General features: G+C 36.4%; 1 protein-coding gene across 1 annotated transcript in view; it reads left to right on the top strand.

Annotated features, from left to right (window-relative positions):
* The first annotated feature begins 766 nt into the window (after window positions 1-766).
* Window positions 767-14,601, top strand: part of LOC145782866 (3'-5' exoribonuclease HELZ2-like) — a 27,013-nt gene continuing 13,178 nt past the window's right edge. The window contains exons 1-17 of the mRNA XM_082594631.1: window positions 767-882; window positions 952-1,048; window positions 1,128-1,292; window positions 1,595-1,744; window positions 3,691-3,869; window positions 4,395-4,562; window positions 4,888-5,030; window positions 5,796-6,056; window positions 6,848-6,971; window positions 7,242-7,369; window positions 7,982-8,149; window positions 9,171-9,490; window positions 9,967-10,104; window positions 10,311-10,460; window positions 10,674-10,884; window positions 12,834-13,093; window positions 13,952-14,080. Coding sequence (XP_082450757.1) covers window positions 841-882; window positions 952-1,048; window positions 1,128-1,292; window positions 1,595-1,744; window positions 3,691-3,869; window positions 4,395-4,562; window positions 4,888-5,030; window positions 5,796-6,056; window positions 6,848-6,971; window positions 7,242-7,369; window positions 7,982-8,149; window positions 9,171-9,490; window positions 9,967-10,104; window positions 10,311-10,460; window positions 10,674-10,884; window positions 12,834-13,093; window positions 13,952-14,080 — 2,833 coding nt within the window. The 5' untranslated portion in view covers window positions 767-840. The remainder of the gene's footprint in view (window positions 883-951; window positions 1,049-1,127; window positions 1,293-1,594; window positions 1,745-3,690; window positions 3,870-4,394; window positions 4,563-4,887; window positions 5,031-5,795; window positions 6,057-6,847; window positions 6,972-7,241; window positions 7,370-7,981; window positions 8,150-9,170; window positions 9,491-9,966; window positions 10,105-10,310; window positions 10,461-10,673; window positions 10,885-12,833; window positions 13,094-13,951; window positions 14,081-14,601) is intronic.

The raw sequence follows: 14,601 nt of genomic DNA, 5'->3' as shown, positions 1-14,601 counted from the left end.
GATGCTTAATACCGGATTATAGGATTTAACTACCTCACTTTATCTTACAACTTTTCTTATTTTTTCTTAAACATTTAGAAGTCCGGCGAATGCACACAGTCAATTACGACAAGCACTCCATTTCACCATACCGCAGCCATTTTGTTGTCCGCTATATGAAGTGGCTCCCCAACTTTAACTACCCCTTTGGATATGTCTCCGAGGAGATTGAACCAAGGAACATTGAAAAATATTTTTCGGTTGTCCATGATGTGCCCGAAGAGGTACACAAGTAAGTGCTGTGTGCCGTGGTTAATGGCATTGTCAAGCTATTAGGAAATAAATGTAGAATCGCTTAAACGCGTAACATAAACAACACCTGTAACAATGATAAACTTTTGAAGTTTCAGGTAAATTTTCAACATATTTGTAAGTTATCGTTGAAGCCCCCAACCTTGTTCTATTTTTATTAATTTATTCCATTCTTATATTATTTATAACGTTTATTGGAATTAGAGACAACAACTTGATCAAGCCGATCTTCAAAGCTCTCGTTTAACTTAGTAACATTGCTTACTCTTTGTTTAGATTTTACCACAATAAAAGTACTTTTTTGCCAGTTGCAATGATTGGGAGTTTGTTTTGTGCAGTGCCTTGCAAATCATAACTGTCAAACTGTGATGCATCTCATACTGGGTTTTCAACCAATAACTAAGTTTGTGTAAAATTTTTAGACCAAGTGTAGAGAAGAAAGCAAAAGAACTTTCCAAAGCAAAACTTCGACCTGGACACAGACAAGATTTGACCAAGTTATTTGTCTTCACCATTGACCCACCAGGATCAAAGGATCTTGATGACGCCATGAGTCTCCAAGCATGCGATACCCACAAGAAATGCTATAAAGTAAGAATACAAAGTTAATGGAAAAAGTTAATTGACTTAACTCTATTCAAATTGTCATTGTTTCTCTAGATTGGTATTCACATTGCTGACGTTGCTTCTGTACTCCCTGAGGGAAGCGCCGTTGACAACGAAGCCAAAAAGCGCGCGACAACGTTCTACAGCGGAGGTATTGCTTTTTCTTCGAATTTATGTTTTTTCTTCTTGTGATCGTCTTCAATTAGTTACATTGCTGCATTTTTGTGCAGTCCGATCAAGCAATTCTCCTCGCAAGATTGCACCAATGCTTCCTTCTTCACTGAGCACTGATAAGTGCAGTTTGTTGCCTGATAGCAGGAGCAGACCTGCTATTTCCATTTTCATCCACTCTTCTCATTTACCTGACATTCTCTCTTCACAAAATGGCAAGACAGGTATGCATAACATATTTTTGTTATAAGGTCTGAATGTAGTTGTGGAATACACAGTTTTATACGGATTTTTCACGTAACATGTAATTCTGTTGAATGTGTCAAATTTGCGCAAATATTTTGCTAAGGTACGTGCGGTACATAAAGTTTGGATCTTATTAAAATTATGATAAACATTGAAAATGCATTAGCAATTGAAGTGTATCGGGTAAGACCAGCGATTGACTCCGTGTTTCGGTAACAAAACCCAGGCCCAGGGGCCATGACCACTACTTATATAAGCTGATCGCACTTTTCTGCTGCAGCTTCAAATTTGCCCGAGCCTGTTCTTACAACGATTCGTTCTCAACGCCAACTGACGTACAAGGACGCAGAAGACAACCTTCGACGAGCTAGAAGAAATGGTTACAAGCACGTTTCTATCGCTACAGACTCAAATCTTCATGATCAATTGCGTGAGTTTGATTTATTATACTGTATACTGTACATTACATATATACTGTCCCCCCCCCTTAGTATTATGAGTCATGGTTTGACCAGTACATGCCATTGAATTGTACCATTTATAAAGTCTGTCATCTGACCCGACCTGGAATCGAACCCAGGCCTACCAGCATCTGATCCGAAGGTATTAATCACTCGACCACTGAGCGGATTAGTGGCCGCTTATATACTTTTTTAAAGTTGCGCGAAAAAAAAGATAAGCGAAGAGAAGATTACAATCAGGCCAAAAACATGCTTCACACTGTGGAGTACGGGTTACTGGATATAGCATAGTGTGTGCGTATAATAAACGCAATGTCAAATCTTCCGCTTTTGACAAAAGTAGCAATTTTTTGTTATCATATCTCAAAAACCTGACGTGATAGAATAAATCTGAGGTCAGATTCGGATTCAGCACTTCAAAATTACTCTCAATCAGTTTTCAAAGTTCAAACTACAAAAATCGTTTTGACCATTGTATTGCTCTTCGCTATTTCTGTTGCGTTGCTAGTTCGCGTCAACATAACGAAATGTGGTCTGCAAAAACTTGTGCTCCGTTAAGGATATAACAGATACACAGATGATAAATATTCGAGAAATTGAGTCTTCTTTACAATTTAAGAATAGAGCAACGCAAAGCTGCTGAAGCAAAACGTTTTGTTTTAAGTGAAAGAATCGCTGCAAGTGACAATGACAAAAGGTGCGCGTAAGAAGTCATGGGAGCGTGAATGTATCAAAAATTTAAACAAGTTATCATTTTTCTACGTCAGTGTGACGTTAGTTATTCAAAAAATTCATATCTTTGTTGACTGTAAAAAATATGCAGCAAATACGTTCTATTTTACATTTTTAGTCAACCAAATTTATCAATCCCGATACCGATGCTCCAAAAATGGCCGATATCACCAACACCGATGCCGATATATCGGTACATCTCTAGTTGCTACTATTGTTAGAACGGTGATTGCAATCGCGTACTTGTAATTATGAAACAAGTCAAATGTGCATCGATTGGATATAGGGTCACGGCAGTCAATATCCATGGCTGGCTGGGCTTTGGATAATGGTCATTGGTCAAGCTGACTGGTCTTCCACCGGTGGGCAGGCTAACTAAAAGCCATGGACCTAAAGCTCTCCATATTTGGCTTGTGGGTCAAAAAACAATAGGGGTGTAGCGCTATAGGGGAATACAGTAGGTTTCACACAAAACAGTTTATTCATTAATGTTGCCTTTTCTTGCCTGGAGTGCGTTGTGAGGGTGTTTAGCAAAGAGTTTCTGAAAATTCACTTCAAAACGTCTGGACAAAATTTTCAAATTTTTTTACCAGAGGCCTTGGAATTTACTGTTGTATTCTAAAACTAGGGTTAAAATTGAATTTTAAAAAAATACCGATTTATCCAACCTTGCCAAAGTGTTCAAACTACAAGCAGTGAAAACAGAACTGTTTTCATTTTCAGTGCCCAAACTAGATGATATTTTGATTTTGCTTTCAAATAATTTTGTGACTGAGTTTGGTTTCTTTATTCAAAACTGTGTATTCTCTATCATATTGACCAACCGTTTGGCTCTTCAATTTATGAATGAACTGTTTTGTGAAACCAGAGATATCTAAAGAAAGGGATACGAAGGCTCAGAGCGATTGCTGATTCTCATGACACTAGAAGGGCGGTAGTTGGTACCGCGTTAAACATGCGGTTCTTTTTAAAATTGCAGAAAGTTTTGTAGTGCAGCTGGTACACTCAGCTACACAAGACAGTTAGCAATTGTTATGTAGAACATATTTAAAGAATACTTGTTTGAAAAGACAGTTGAAAGGTTACCAGTTAACTGTTTTTGTTTTTTTTGACAAAACGTTGTATGAAGTAGAAATCAAATATCACGATACACAGCAATGAATATTCAATCGTACTTTGGCAGAGATCATATGGGAGGCCATGCTAGTGTTGAGGTGGAAACGATTGGACGGCTCGTCCTTTACTGCACGACCTGAATTCAACGAATTGAAGAGATTTTTTGAGGAAACGACAGCTCACATGTTGATAGAAGAAGCTATGATCACATACAATGCCTGTATATCAAGGTTCTTGGATGCAAAGGTGAGGTGGTTCATATCCTTTTATTTGTGCACTGTATTGATTTTAGTAAATTTTAATTTAACAACATGCTTTCAAATGTTTATTTGTTTAATCCAAGGGGCCCACTTGAAACACGTTGTTGAATGATCAGTGGTCTGAAATGAATGAATGATCAGTGGTCTGAAATGAATGAATGATCAGTGGTCTGAAATACAAAGTGCAGTTTAATTTTCTGCTTTTGGCGTCCATATACAATACATCCAGCTATATTAATACGCTACGGAGAATTTTTTATATTCCTTGTTCATAACAACCCATGTAGTACACATTCTTAATTTAAATAAAATTACCATTACGTCTTTTCCTATTTTTGAAATCGTAATCTAGCTTTTGTCTTAACGCTGTCAATATAGATTGAAAAGATTGAAAAGTTGCTAAATTGCGTTGGTTCAACGTGTTATAAGTTTCAAGTTGTCGGAACGATGAGCTATTTTTTAACATTTTTCCGCTGCCAAAAAGTACATATTTCTGATTGTTGCTCTCCAGGCATGCAATTTCGTCATGAGGACGCAGGAGGCTCCAGCTCCTGACGAAGTACAGAAGTGGGACGAGAATTGTGTAAACTTCATTGAGAAGTCCATCAATTTGCAGTCCTTGTTGAGGGTCTGCAGCATTAACAAAGCTCGCCACCTTCTCACTCAACCCAGAAATCAGGTATGCCTAAGCGGGTGTTATTATATGCGAAATGCTATCATAGATGTTAAGTAAAACACGTTTAAATTCAAGGCGAGTCACGGTCGTGCGAGTCATTTTTTTATAACTACGTTACACGTTTTGAATTTTATTACGGACTATCAAAGGTTTGTTAAAGGTTTTACTATCAATAGTTGATAAAGAGTGCCTGCCAAAAGGAAATCGGAAAAAGTTGCTTGAATTTGATTACATAGATTGAAAAGTTGCTAAATTGCGTTGGTTCAACGTGTTATAAGTTTCAAGTTGTCGCAACGATGAGCTATTTTTTAACTCTCGTTATATGTAGACTGCTGTTCCGACTTCATTGCACATAATTCCTGCTGTGTGGGAAGAAATCAATCTAGCAATTCAAAGAAACGACTTGGAGAGTGCGCTTGTCTTGTTTTGCAGTGATGCCATTCAACCAGCTGCTCTTCCAGGATTTTCAGGGTACTGCAACTGTTTCATCGTTTTGCGGTATCTTAGTCACTTTACTAAATATTTAGACAACGTTATTTCATGAATGTTTGGAATAGACAAATATGTACCACTTTCACTCTTTTTGAATGAGTTTTTATTTTTGTGCTTTTATCCTGAACTGTACAAGGTATCACAAGTACAATTATGTATCACAATTCAACAGCAGTTAACATAATTGTTCACAACGTAATAGTTATGCTGTTTCTCGCATGAATCAGTAATCTTGAGCTAGTGTGGCAATGCGTTCATTGTTCACATCGCAACTTTGATACAATTTGGATAACGTACTATCGCTAAAAAATCTTAGTACTTGTTGCTGTAATAAATAAACCAATCCATTTGTTTTAAAATTTATTACTAATAAAGCTAGGTTGCAGTTAATATCTTGTAATAAATTTATAAACATTTGCAGCCTGGTGTTGGTGAAACGAGCGAGTATTTATTCATTTACAAAGAGGTAACGTAACATAAAGGATACAGGAAAACGCTTACAAAATGGCAAGCAATAAATAATAAAATGTTAAACACTAAAGTAAGAAGAAAATGTAATAAAACTAAATATACAAACAAAACACGAGATGACGGAATAAACTAATAAAATTAAACTCGTTTAACATAAATTTACAACAATGGTCTTTCATATTGAGGCTTGTTAGTTGATGTGAATAATTATAATCACCTTAAAGCGTTGATTCTAGTTTTTCAGTATTGTGCAGTTTTGTCTTTCGGTTTTAGATTCCTTGGCATTCAGAAGAGAGCGAAACTGCTGACCAACGTGGATGTCAGGAAAGTCTTTGTATCTTCTGACGTCACTCATTTCTCTCTTCGACTTCCAATGTATTCGCATTGTTCTTCTCCTATACGCCGCTACACCGACATCATGGCGCAACGTCTGGTGCTACTCAAATGCCAACAACGGCAAGCTACTCAAACCAATCCCAAAGTGATCACGCTTGAACATGTGGGCGAATCTGGCGATCCAGCTAACTTGCAAACGTAAGAAATATTTTCATCGTCATCATCCAAATTCGGTTTTGTCCCCACTAGTGGGGGTGGCCGATTTTTTCCTCGCGGGGTTTATTTTCGCTTCTATTTTCTATGTCATTTTGTCCATCGCAATTTCTTCCTTCATTCCGACTTTGTCTGCCTCATTTTTCACCTGTTCTTTTTATGTTCTTTTTGGACGTCCCCGTTTCCTTTTTCCATCTACCTTCAAAGTCAATGCCTTTCGCAGAAAACTTCCTCCTTCCTTAGCACGTGCCCATATCATTTTACTCCGTTTGCTCTTAAAACTTGATCTATAGTTTCCCTCATCTCTAGTATATCCGTCAGTTCAGTCTCCTGTTTTCTTCTCGTTTTTAAAGTAATGATTTATTTAAATAGCAACAAAAATATCCCTCAATGCAGCTTCATACTTTTGTAAGTATTTATGAGTTCATGCAATTGTAAATTTCACATAATTATTGTAAACGTGTATTTAGTATCTTCTTTCGTCTTGGTAATTAGCATTTAAATGTACTACTTCTTTTGTGCGCTTTGTGACTTTATGATACCTCTGATCTACACTACTCACTAGTTCCCAATGCCAAAGCTAGATACCGCATGCTTGATTGAATGTGTATTTTTTTGTTTCTCCTGTTTTATCACCAAAAGGATTACAGTGCAGCTACCTTTGCCTGCGATATTCTGGTTAACTGGCCAACTTAGTGATAGTGACAATATATCAGTTTTACTGCGCTTTTAACTTATTAATTTTCTTTGTTAACTGTGTAATAATAAATCTGCAGATTATCCAAGAAGATAGAGAAGAGAATGGATGATGCCAAAAGATATGAAAAAGACACCCAAAATGTCTCCTTTGCAAGGAATCTTTCCCAGAAACAGTACTATCATGAAGCTGCTGTAGTTGAGGTGTGACCTACCTTATATTAAATAATTACATCTTTTTTAAACAGCAAATTTCTGTCGTTGTGTTTGCTGTACTTTTATATTGTAAATTTGCTTGTAATTCCATTCATGAGAATTATGGAAAATTAAAGGTGTTTTACATTTATATGAAATGTTGCCAACACTTTAACTTTCATATAATCATAATGGTTATTAATAGATTTTTCACGTTTGGTGCTTGTTTAATGTTTATTGCATTTATTTCAAGTATTTAATGGTTTGTGTCGTTTATAGGAAAACGAAAGAGATGTTCTTTTACATCTCCTGAGCTTGAAGGATTTGCCGTTGGCATCACGCAGATTGAAGTTTAGAGAGTTGAATCTTTTCAAGCAGGAAGGGACGAGAGTAATCTGGAGAATTAGGTATTTGCATGATATAAAAGTAACGTTAGAATGTTTTTTTTTCAGTTATGCCTGTTTTTTTTTTGTCGAAATTGGTAGCCTTTTATTGAGATGACAAATACAAGGTTAAGATGGAGCAAATCTAGATTCTAGTTTGTGTCAAATGAACCTTTAATGAAGAAGGGCGTCAGAGAAAGCATGCTGGTTTATCTATTTTGAAGTAACCACAGTACTTGTGAGCTCAAAGACAATTCCTCTTTTTCCCTTTATTTTTCGTTACTCTTTTTTTTCTTTTTGTTAGTAAAAAGTCTCTTCTCTTCCCCCTTTCTTCTGTAAACCTTCAAGACAATTTGGTTATTTTCAAATCACTGCTAAATGGACTTTCCTTTTTTCATCTGTTGACTATCTTTGAATATGCAATTGATTGATCTTGAAACACATCGGTCTGGGCCATAAAAATAGTTTCTAATTTGTACCAAAAGGCTGTTTTATCTTGACTTCATGCATGTTCTGAAACACATATAACACATTCAGATATTAAGTTTCAACTTTCTTTTTGTGTATTTATATTGATTTAAAGTGGTCAGAACACAAAAACATATGACCGCACAAGTGAAGTTACAAACATTGCAGGTTCTTTGACGTGAAAGCCGAAGGAGAGTCTACACGAGGGATTTCACACAAGGAACTTGTTTCCACTGTGGTTTCAACGCGCAAATGGATCGAATTGCTTAACTGCATCAGATCGTCTTTTAGGAAACCAACGGTTGATACACATGCAATCAAAAGCAAGTTTCAAAAGTATGCATGTCTAATGTCTATGTTTGTATGGTATGTATGTCATCAAATAATAACATATGGGAATAATACACAGAACAGGAATTTCTGTTGTTTTACTTTCAGAAAACCAAATATATTTTTAACACGATTTAGCTCACAAATAAAACAACCTTTAAAATATAGCATCACTCTTATGATAGTAAATTGATAGAGCTGAACGTCGTAAATCTAAAAATTCTTGTGAAATAAATCAACCAGGAAGTCGACCTGGCATTGAGCTTACATGCTAGTGTGTACCTATAGGCCACGTTGTGTGGAAGGTTTTTAGATCAGCTAATATTTATACCTTTAGCAAAGCAGTTTGAATAGCGAAGTAGAAATGCTACCGTTTTCGAGAGACGAAAATTGCCTTGAATAAAACCTAGTCATTCTAAAGATGCTTTTGACACTCAAGATGATTCTCATAAAACACCTGAAGTTTTTGCAATCAATGCAGCTAAGTTGTCAGGATCGAATAAACAGCAATTTTCTAACACTTTTTTCTACATTTTTGTTTTCTGTTAGCATTGCTGCTTATCTTAGCGGTGTGATTCGCAAATTGTGACATTTTCGACTACTTTGTGGATTCGTGCAGTGCACAGACAAACATGCTTGGTGCGGATGGCTGACACATTTTTGCTTCTTGTAACATGACCAGAATGTTGTGTGTGCTGATTTATTTCGTTCATAGTTAATTGCAATTTTAATTGTAAGCCATTGTTTCATAATTTCCTTTTGGTGTTTTTACATTGTACTTCAACACATCCAGCTGAAGCATCCTTTTCTTTTTATCCTTGGAAAGATCGACAGCTCAAAGCGTCATTTTAGTTTGTGGGTGTTGAAACAATTTCATTATGACCAAGCGAACGTTCTTCTGATAAATTTTGCAAAATGATCAAAATAACAGATTTATTGCGTATACAATATACATGTATCATTTTGTATAACAATACTTTTCTATATTAGGTGGCTTTGTGGCTTTTAAAAAATCTTTTTTTATCAGTGTGATTGACACGAGATGTGAGTTTGGAGGATGCGGTAAACAGAGGGGAGACGACCCATGTGACAATGACGTTTGTAGGAAGAGCAAATGCAACGATGTTCTTGTTTGTCCTTCCAAACTTGATATCCACCACTTTCGCCGAATTACCATGTCCCTCTCTCGTGGCATGCCACTCTGCGTGCAACTGTACTGCGGTGTAGAAAAAGGAATCTCAATTCCTTTGCTTCAACTTTTGAGTGTAGCTCAAGACCTTGACATCTGTCTTGCCCATATTCGCTCACCGATCGAAATCTTTGCCGGTGACGTGACCCCCAAAAGAGGTATAACTTGTCTGAATAAAGTTGTAATTTTGTTGGTACTTTCTTTTACCGAAAGCTGTGTTTCTAGTTGATTTTTTTAAATAAATTAATAATGAAGTTGAAGACGACGAAAAGGCTTGTTTTATTTTTCTAAACTACGCACAAGGAAACTACTAATCTAGTCGCATGCAGTAGTGTTGACAAAGCGTTTAACAGGGGACGCTTTTGGGTCCTGGACCGAGAAAATTTAAGGGGATTGAAACTGTAGAGCCCTGAAAGTTAAAGAAGACGTTGTGTTAACTTGCGATATTGCATTTTAACTGTGTCTTGTTTTTGGGGCCTGGGGATGTCATTGGTACCGGATCCAAATTAGCCTCTCAACGGCCCCGATCACTTGTCGAAAGTTTGTTTACTTACAACGAATAGTTGAAGTTTATTACTTTGTATTGTTTCAGCATGTTCGGTTTTCTTATCTCTTTGTATGTTTTGGCTTGCAGGTGTCACGTTCAGGAACGTGACGGAATACATTGATCACTGGATGCCCTTGTTTCGCATGGAGGCAATTTATAGCGCTATCAAGGATGGTGACAATAACATTACCCTCCAAAATGTTGCTGTAGATTTTTATAAAATAGGTGATACGTCGTTTTTGTGTTATTTTTGTTTTATTTAACACGTAAACACTTTGGAATAAGTTAAAATGGAAATCAATCAAACAAAGTGTTTATTTTTGTAGGAAAGTTTTCGAAAGAAAATAACAGCTTCTTTAATTTAACAACCGTTCATTTGAACCATAAAAAACACAAAATGAAGCTTTACGTTATCTTGCTATTGTTTTTAGACGGCAAGTATTGTGGAACGTTTTCACTTAATTCCGAATTTGCCTCGCAACGTCTGATCTCAATTGCTAGAAATGACTTTCTTTGCATAAGAATCAAAAACTTGAGTGTCAGAAACTTTCACGGGAACGAAGAAGAAAGGCCACTGTCCGGTGAGGATCTTTCAAGGATTGTGTAGAACTTTGAAATTAAAACAACTTACACCCAAACCGCAAAAGGAACATGTGATAATTTTGCTCTACGTTTTCCGTAGAAAAACTAGCTCTTAGTTTGTTTATCTATTTTATTTATTTATTTGTATGGCTGTTTGACACTAATATTTTCAATTTTTAGTTTCCATGCTCTTAATTCTGTGTTACATTTAGAAGAAAACTTGACACCAAACAGCTGTTTCACTTGGGTTGGTCATGCTGTTGTGACATCTTCGTCCAAACAAGACAAACAAAGTGAAGGAAACACAGATTGTGAATTTGAAATCTGCACCTCACAAGTTGCCGAGACAAAGTATTCACAAATGATTACGAAAGGCAAACGACTGGCAACTGTTGAAGTGCTCAAACTTGGCATATCGAGCAGGTGAGGAAATAGTTGTTTTATTTTTGTGCGATTTTTTTTTATGTAAAGTTTATAATAAAGTACAAATAATCGTGTAAATCTCCTGCATTTTTTTGGATTTGGACAGTGCAAGTGGTCTACACTTGTTGCGAAAAAGATGCATGCAGGTTGACATCTCAGTGTGTGCAGTTAAAGAAGTATGTTTGCATGCAGCAAAAGCCACCGAGCAGTTTAGACTACTTTAACTGCAAGCAAAAACTCTGTATCAATTCGACCAGGACTGTGTCAGCGCTTCTTTCAGGGCTGTTTGACTTAAGATTTTTGAACACTTGTTTTAAAGAAACCTTCTGATTTGTTTTAGCAAAAGTTTCAAAGTTTTTAGCTATTTTTTGACTTGTTTTAATGTGAAGCATTGTTATCTCGTAGTTTCTACAGGTTTATGATACATGCTTCCATACAGTTTTCTGGTAAAGTAGTTTATTTGTAAGAAATTAACCAAGAAACAAGGAATGCGGTCTTCAGGGGAAATCTCGCTCAGAGATCGATTGAAATACAAAAGGATCTGTACTTGTGCATCGACCATAACAAAAGCTGTTGATAAAGTCTAACATAATAAAATGATGCGCATGCTTGACCGAATTTGAATTGATGGCAAAGCTCTTACAATTATCCAAAATTTACGAACACAGCTGATGTCAGGATTAATCATGATTACTGTTACTATACGTCCATCCAAAAAGGGTTAAGACAAGACCGTGCACATATCACCCGACCTAATCTTGTGATACAGTGAATCATTTTGAGGCATATTGAAGATGAAAGAGGTATTTGTATTGGAGGAAACAACATTAACCACATACGATATGCTGACGACACCGTTTTGATAGCCGACTTAGACGTAAAACTACAGATCATATTAAATATTGGCTTAGATATTGTCTGTACAAAGAGCTGAGTGACTTGGAGCTAAAGAAAAGACAAAATAGAAAATCCTATTTGTAATTTATCAGTGAATGGAACGATTCTTAAACAGGTTCAAAAATAACTTGGTACTATAGGAAAACCTGGAACAACACAGAACTCAACATAAAAACAGGATAAGCAAAAGCAAGCTTTCAACAAACGAAAAAAATCGTTTGCAATAGAAATACTGTAGTGTATATCCTGCAAGACAAGGTTTAGAATTTTAAATTGCTATGTTTATCTTGATTTTCACTACAACTCCGAAGCCTAGAACATCCCAACAAAGGTAGCTGGAAAAGTTAGTGCTTTTGAAATGTGGTGCTTCCGTAGAATGCGTATTCATGGCTAGCAAGGAAGACATATAAAGAAGGTTTGCACTAAGTAAACCAAACCAAATCTCTATTGAAAAATGTCAAAACCAGACAGTATCAGTTTCTTGGCCACATAGCCTAATAAGAGAAATGGTTCAACAAATGGTTCAACTATGGTTCAATGGTTCAACAAAGCACCATCTATGGTTCAACAAAGCAACAAAGCATCTATGGTTCAACAAAGCAACAACAAAGCAACAAAGCTCTATGGTTCAACAAAGCAAACTCTCTACCAAAGCTTTATCATAGCCTAATAAGAAAGCAAAAACTGAAAACATTTTTTAACTGTAAAATTATTGTTGGAAAGTGATCACCTGCCTAACAATCAGTCAAACTCATCTGAAACAACTTAACGACCAGGTAGAAACAGTTATCTATAGAATGGATAATAGAAGTAGTTGAGCTAAATATTTATATGAGACCGCCAATGCCTGGTTCAAGCAAGGTAATTGAAGAAACAGAACCAAACCTGTAGATTTGAAGTACTCGAAAAGCAGAATCGCATCAAAACCGAATATATTCTCCCAACTCGTTAATAAGCTATATCCTTCCTTTGTTGTTAACTCCTCTCAGAATGCTGTTTTCCAATTGAAGTTTTGTAGAGATGTTGTTTACACGCTATTATTTGTTTACAAGATGCATCACCAAAGCTTTGGAGGAGATATCAGATAGACACCAAAAACTTCCTAATAAAGAAGAGGTGAAATCTTTATGTCTCGACCAAGGTTTACCTGTTAACCGTAACCCACAAGAACTTCAACTTGAAAATGTGACTTGCGAAATCCCAGTTGGCGATGAAGTGGTGCCGGGTATGAAGTACGGATTGAACAACGGCCAGATAGAACAAATAAAACTTGCTTTGGGACGAAGAGTTTCAATGATCCAAGGGCCACCTGGTATGTCTTTTAAAAAAGAGGCGATTGTCTATTGAATTTTTAGTCGGTTTTATGTCGGTCAAACACGGAAGATGTAGAATTTTCTGACATGTAATAATTAATCGACCGATTGTTCTCAAAATGTTTCACTACTTTATGCAAAATGGCATTTTTCTTTGCAATAGTTTTAATGACAATTAATCCACGCAAAAATTAAAAAAAAAAACTTGCACCTAAGTCATTTTTACTATTTGCTTATGATGTACGATTTGCTCTTTATTAAGAGAAACGTCTCCTATTTGAGCCAACGTTGTTCTGTTTTGAGATTTTTAATGTCTAGCCTTATAGAAAATGCAGAATGCATAGTGAGTTACGAAAACCGCAACGTTGCTCTTGAATTTGTGTGTCAGTAGTAGCCACTGCAACGCTGCACCGTTGAAGAAAGCTAGTTGTGGTTTACAATCCACAAACGTTACTTTGCAAACTTTTCTTTTTAAAAGTCACTTTTATAGTTCCTTTTGTTAGTCTTTTGTCAAGTGGAAACCAATTAAAAAATTTATGATTTAAATTGTTCTAAAGAGCGATCTGAAAACTCTATGCTTGCAGTTATATTTTGTCAAACAGAGAAAAATCAGCGCAAGCGCAGCGTATTTATTGACAACGCCACAAAAACATCACAGCATTTGAGACCATGTCAAGAGTATTTATGACTTTTTGTAGTAAGAATTACTTTCCTTTGATACGTTTCATTTCAATCGTAACCTCGCATTACTTCTGAATTTTCAAACTGATCATTAGTGTGAGGAACTAAAGCGGATTAAGTTTGTTATTATAATTTAAAAAATTTATGCAGTTTTGTGAATAATCTTTTTTGCACAGGAACGGGAAAATCTTTTGTTGGTGCCCACTTGGCCTACTACTTCCATCAACTAAACATGAAGAAGACGGACAAGCCTGGTAAAGTAATTTACTGTGGCCCTTCAAATAAATCTGTGGATGTTCTTGGAAGTAAGTTACCAAACATATTTCCAACTGTTTTTACATCATGTTGCATAACCCTCTATAAGTTACATGTTCTTGCTTGTGAGAGATTAGCGATACCATGTTGAGACCATTGCTGCAGCCACAACTTCACATGGCAATGTAGAATGATTAATCTAGGTCGCAGTGGTTTTTTTCTAAATTGCAACATGTCGTTGTAGAAAGACACACCGTCATTGTAAAATGGCAAAGGGTGTTTGGCTTCCGGCAAACCATGTTGTGGATTGATTAATACTTCCAAGTACTTTTTTATTAAATGTCGTCCTGTTGCCAGGGGCTCCGGACACTTCCTGAGAGTGGGGGGGGGGGGGGTAATTTAAGCAGGGCGGGAACGATGTTTTGACATCGACAGGAGGCATATTGGATTATCGCATTACATATACTTGTGGGAGATCGCCCCCCAGACCCCCTTCGCATTACTGAAAGCTTCAGTTTCTTATACAGCGTCTTAAGTGGCAGGTTACGCGCCAAAATTGCAAAAATTTTGC

The sequence above is a fragment of the Aplidium turbinatum genome, chromosome 14 (assembly GCF_918807975.1).
Source record: "Aplidium turbinatum chromosome 14, kaAplTurb1.1, whole genome shotgun sequence".
Taxonomy (NCBI): domain Eukaryota; kingdom Metazoa; phylum Chordata; class Ascidiacea; order Aplousobranchia; family Polyclinidae; genus Aplidium; species Aplidium turbinatum.
This window is presented reverse-complemented; position numbering and strand designations above follow the sequence as displayed.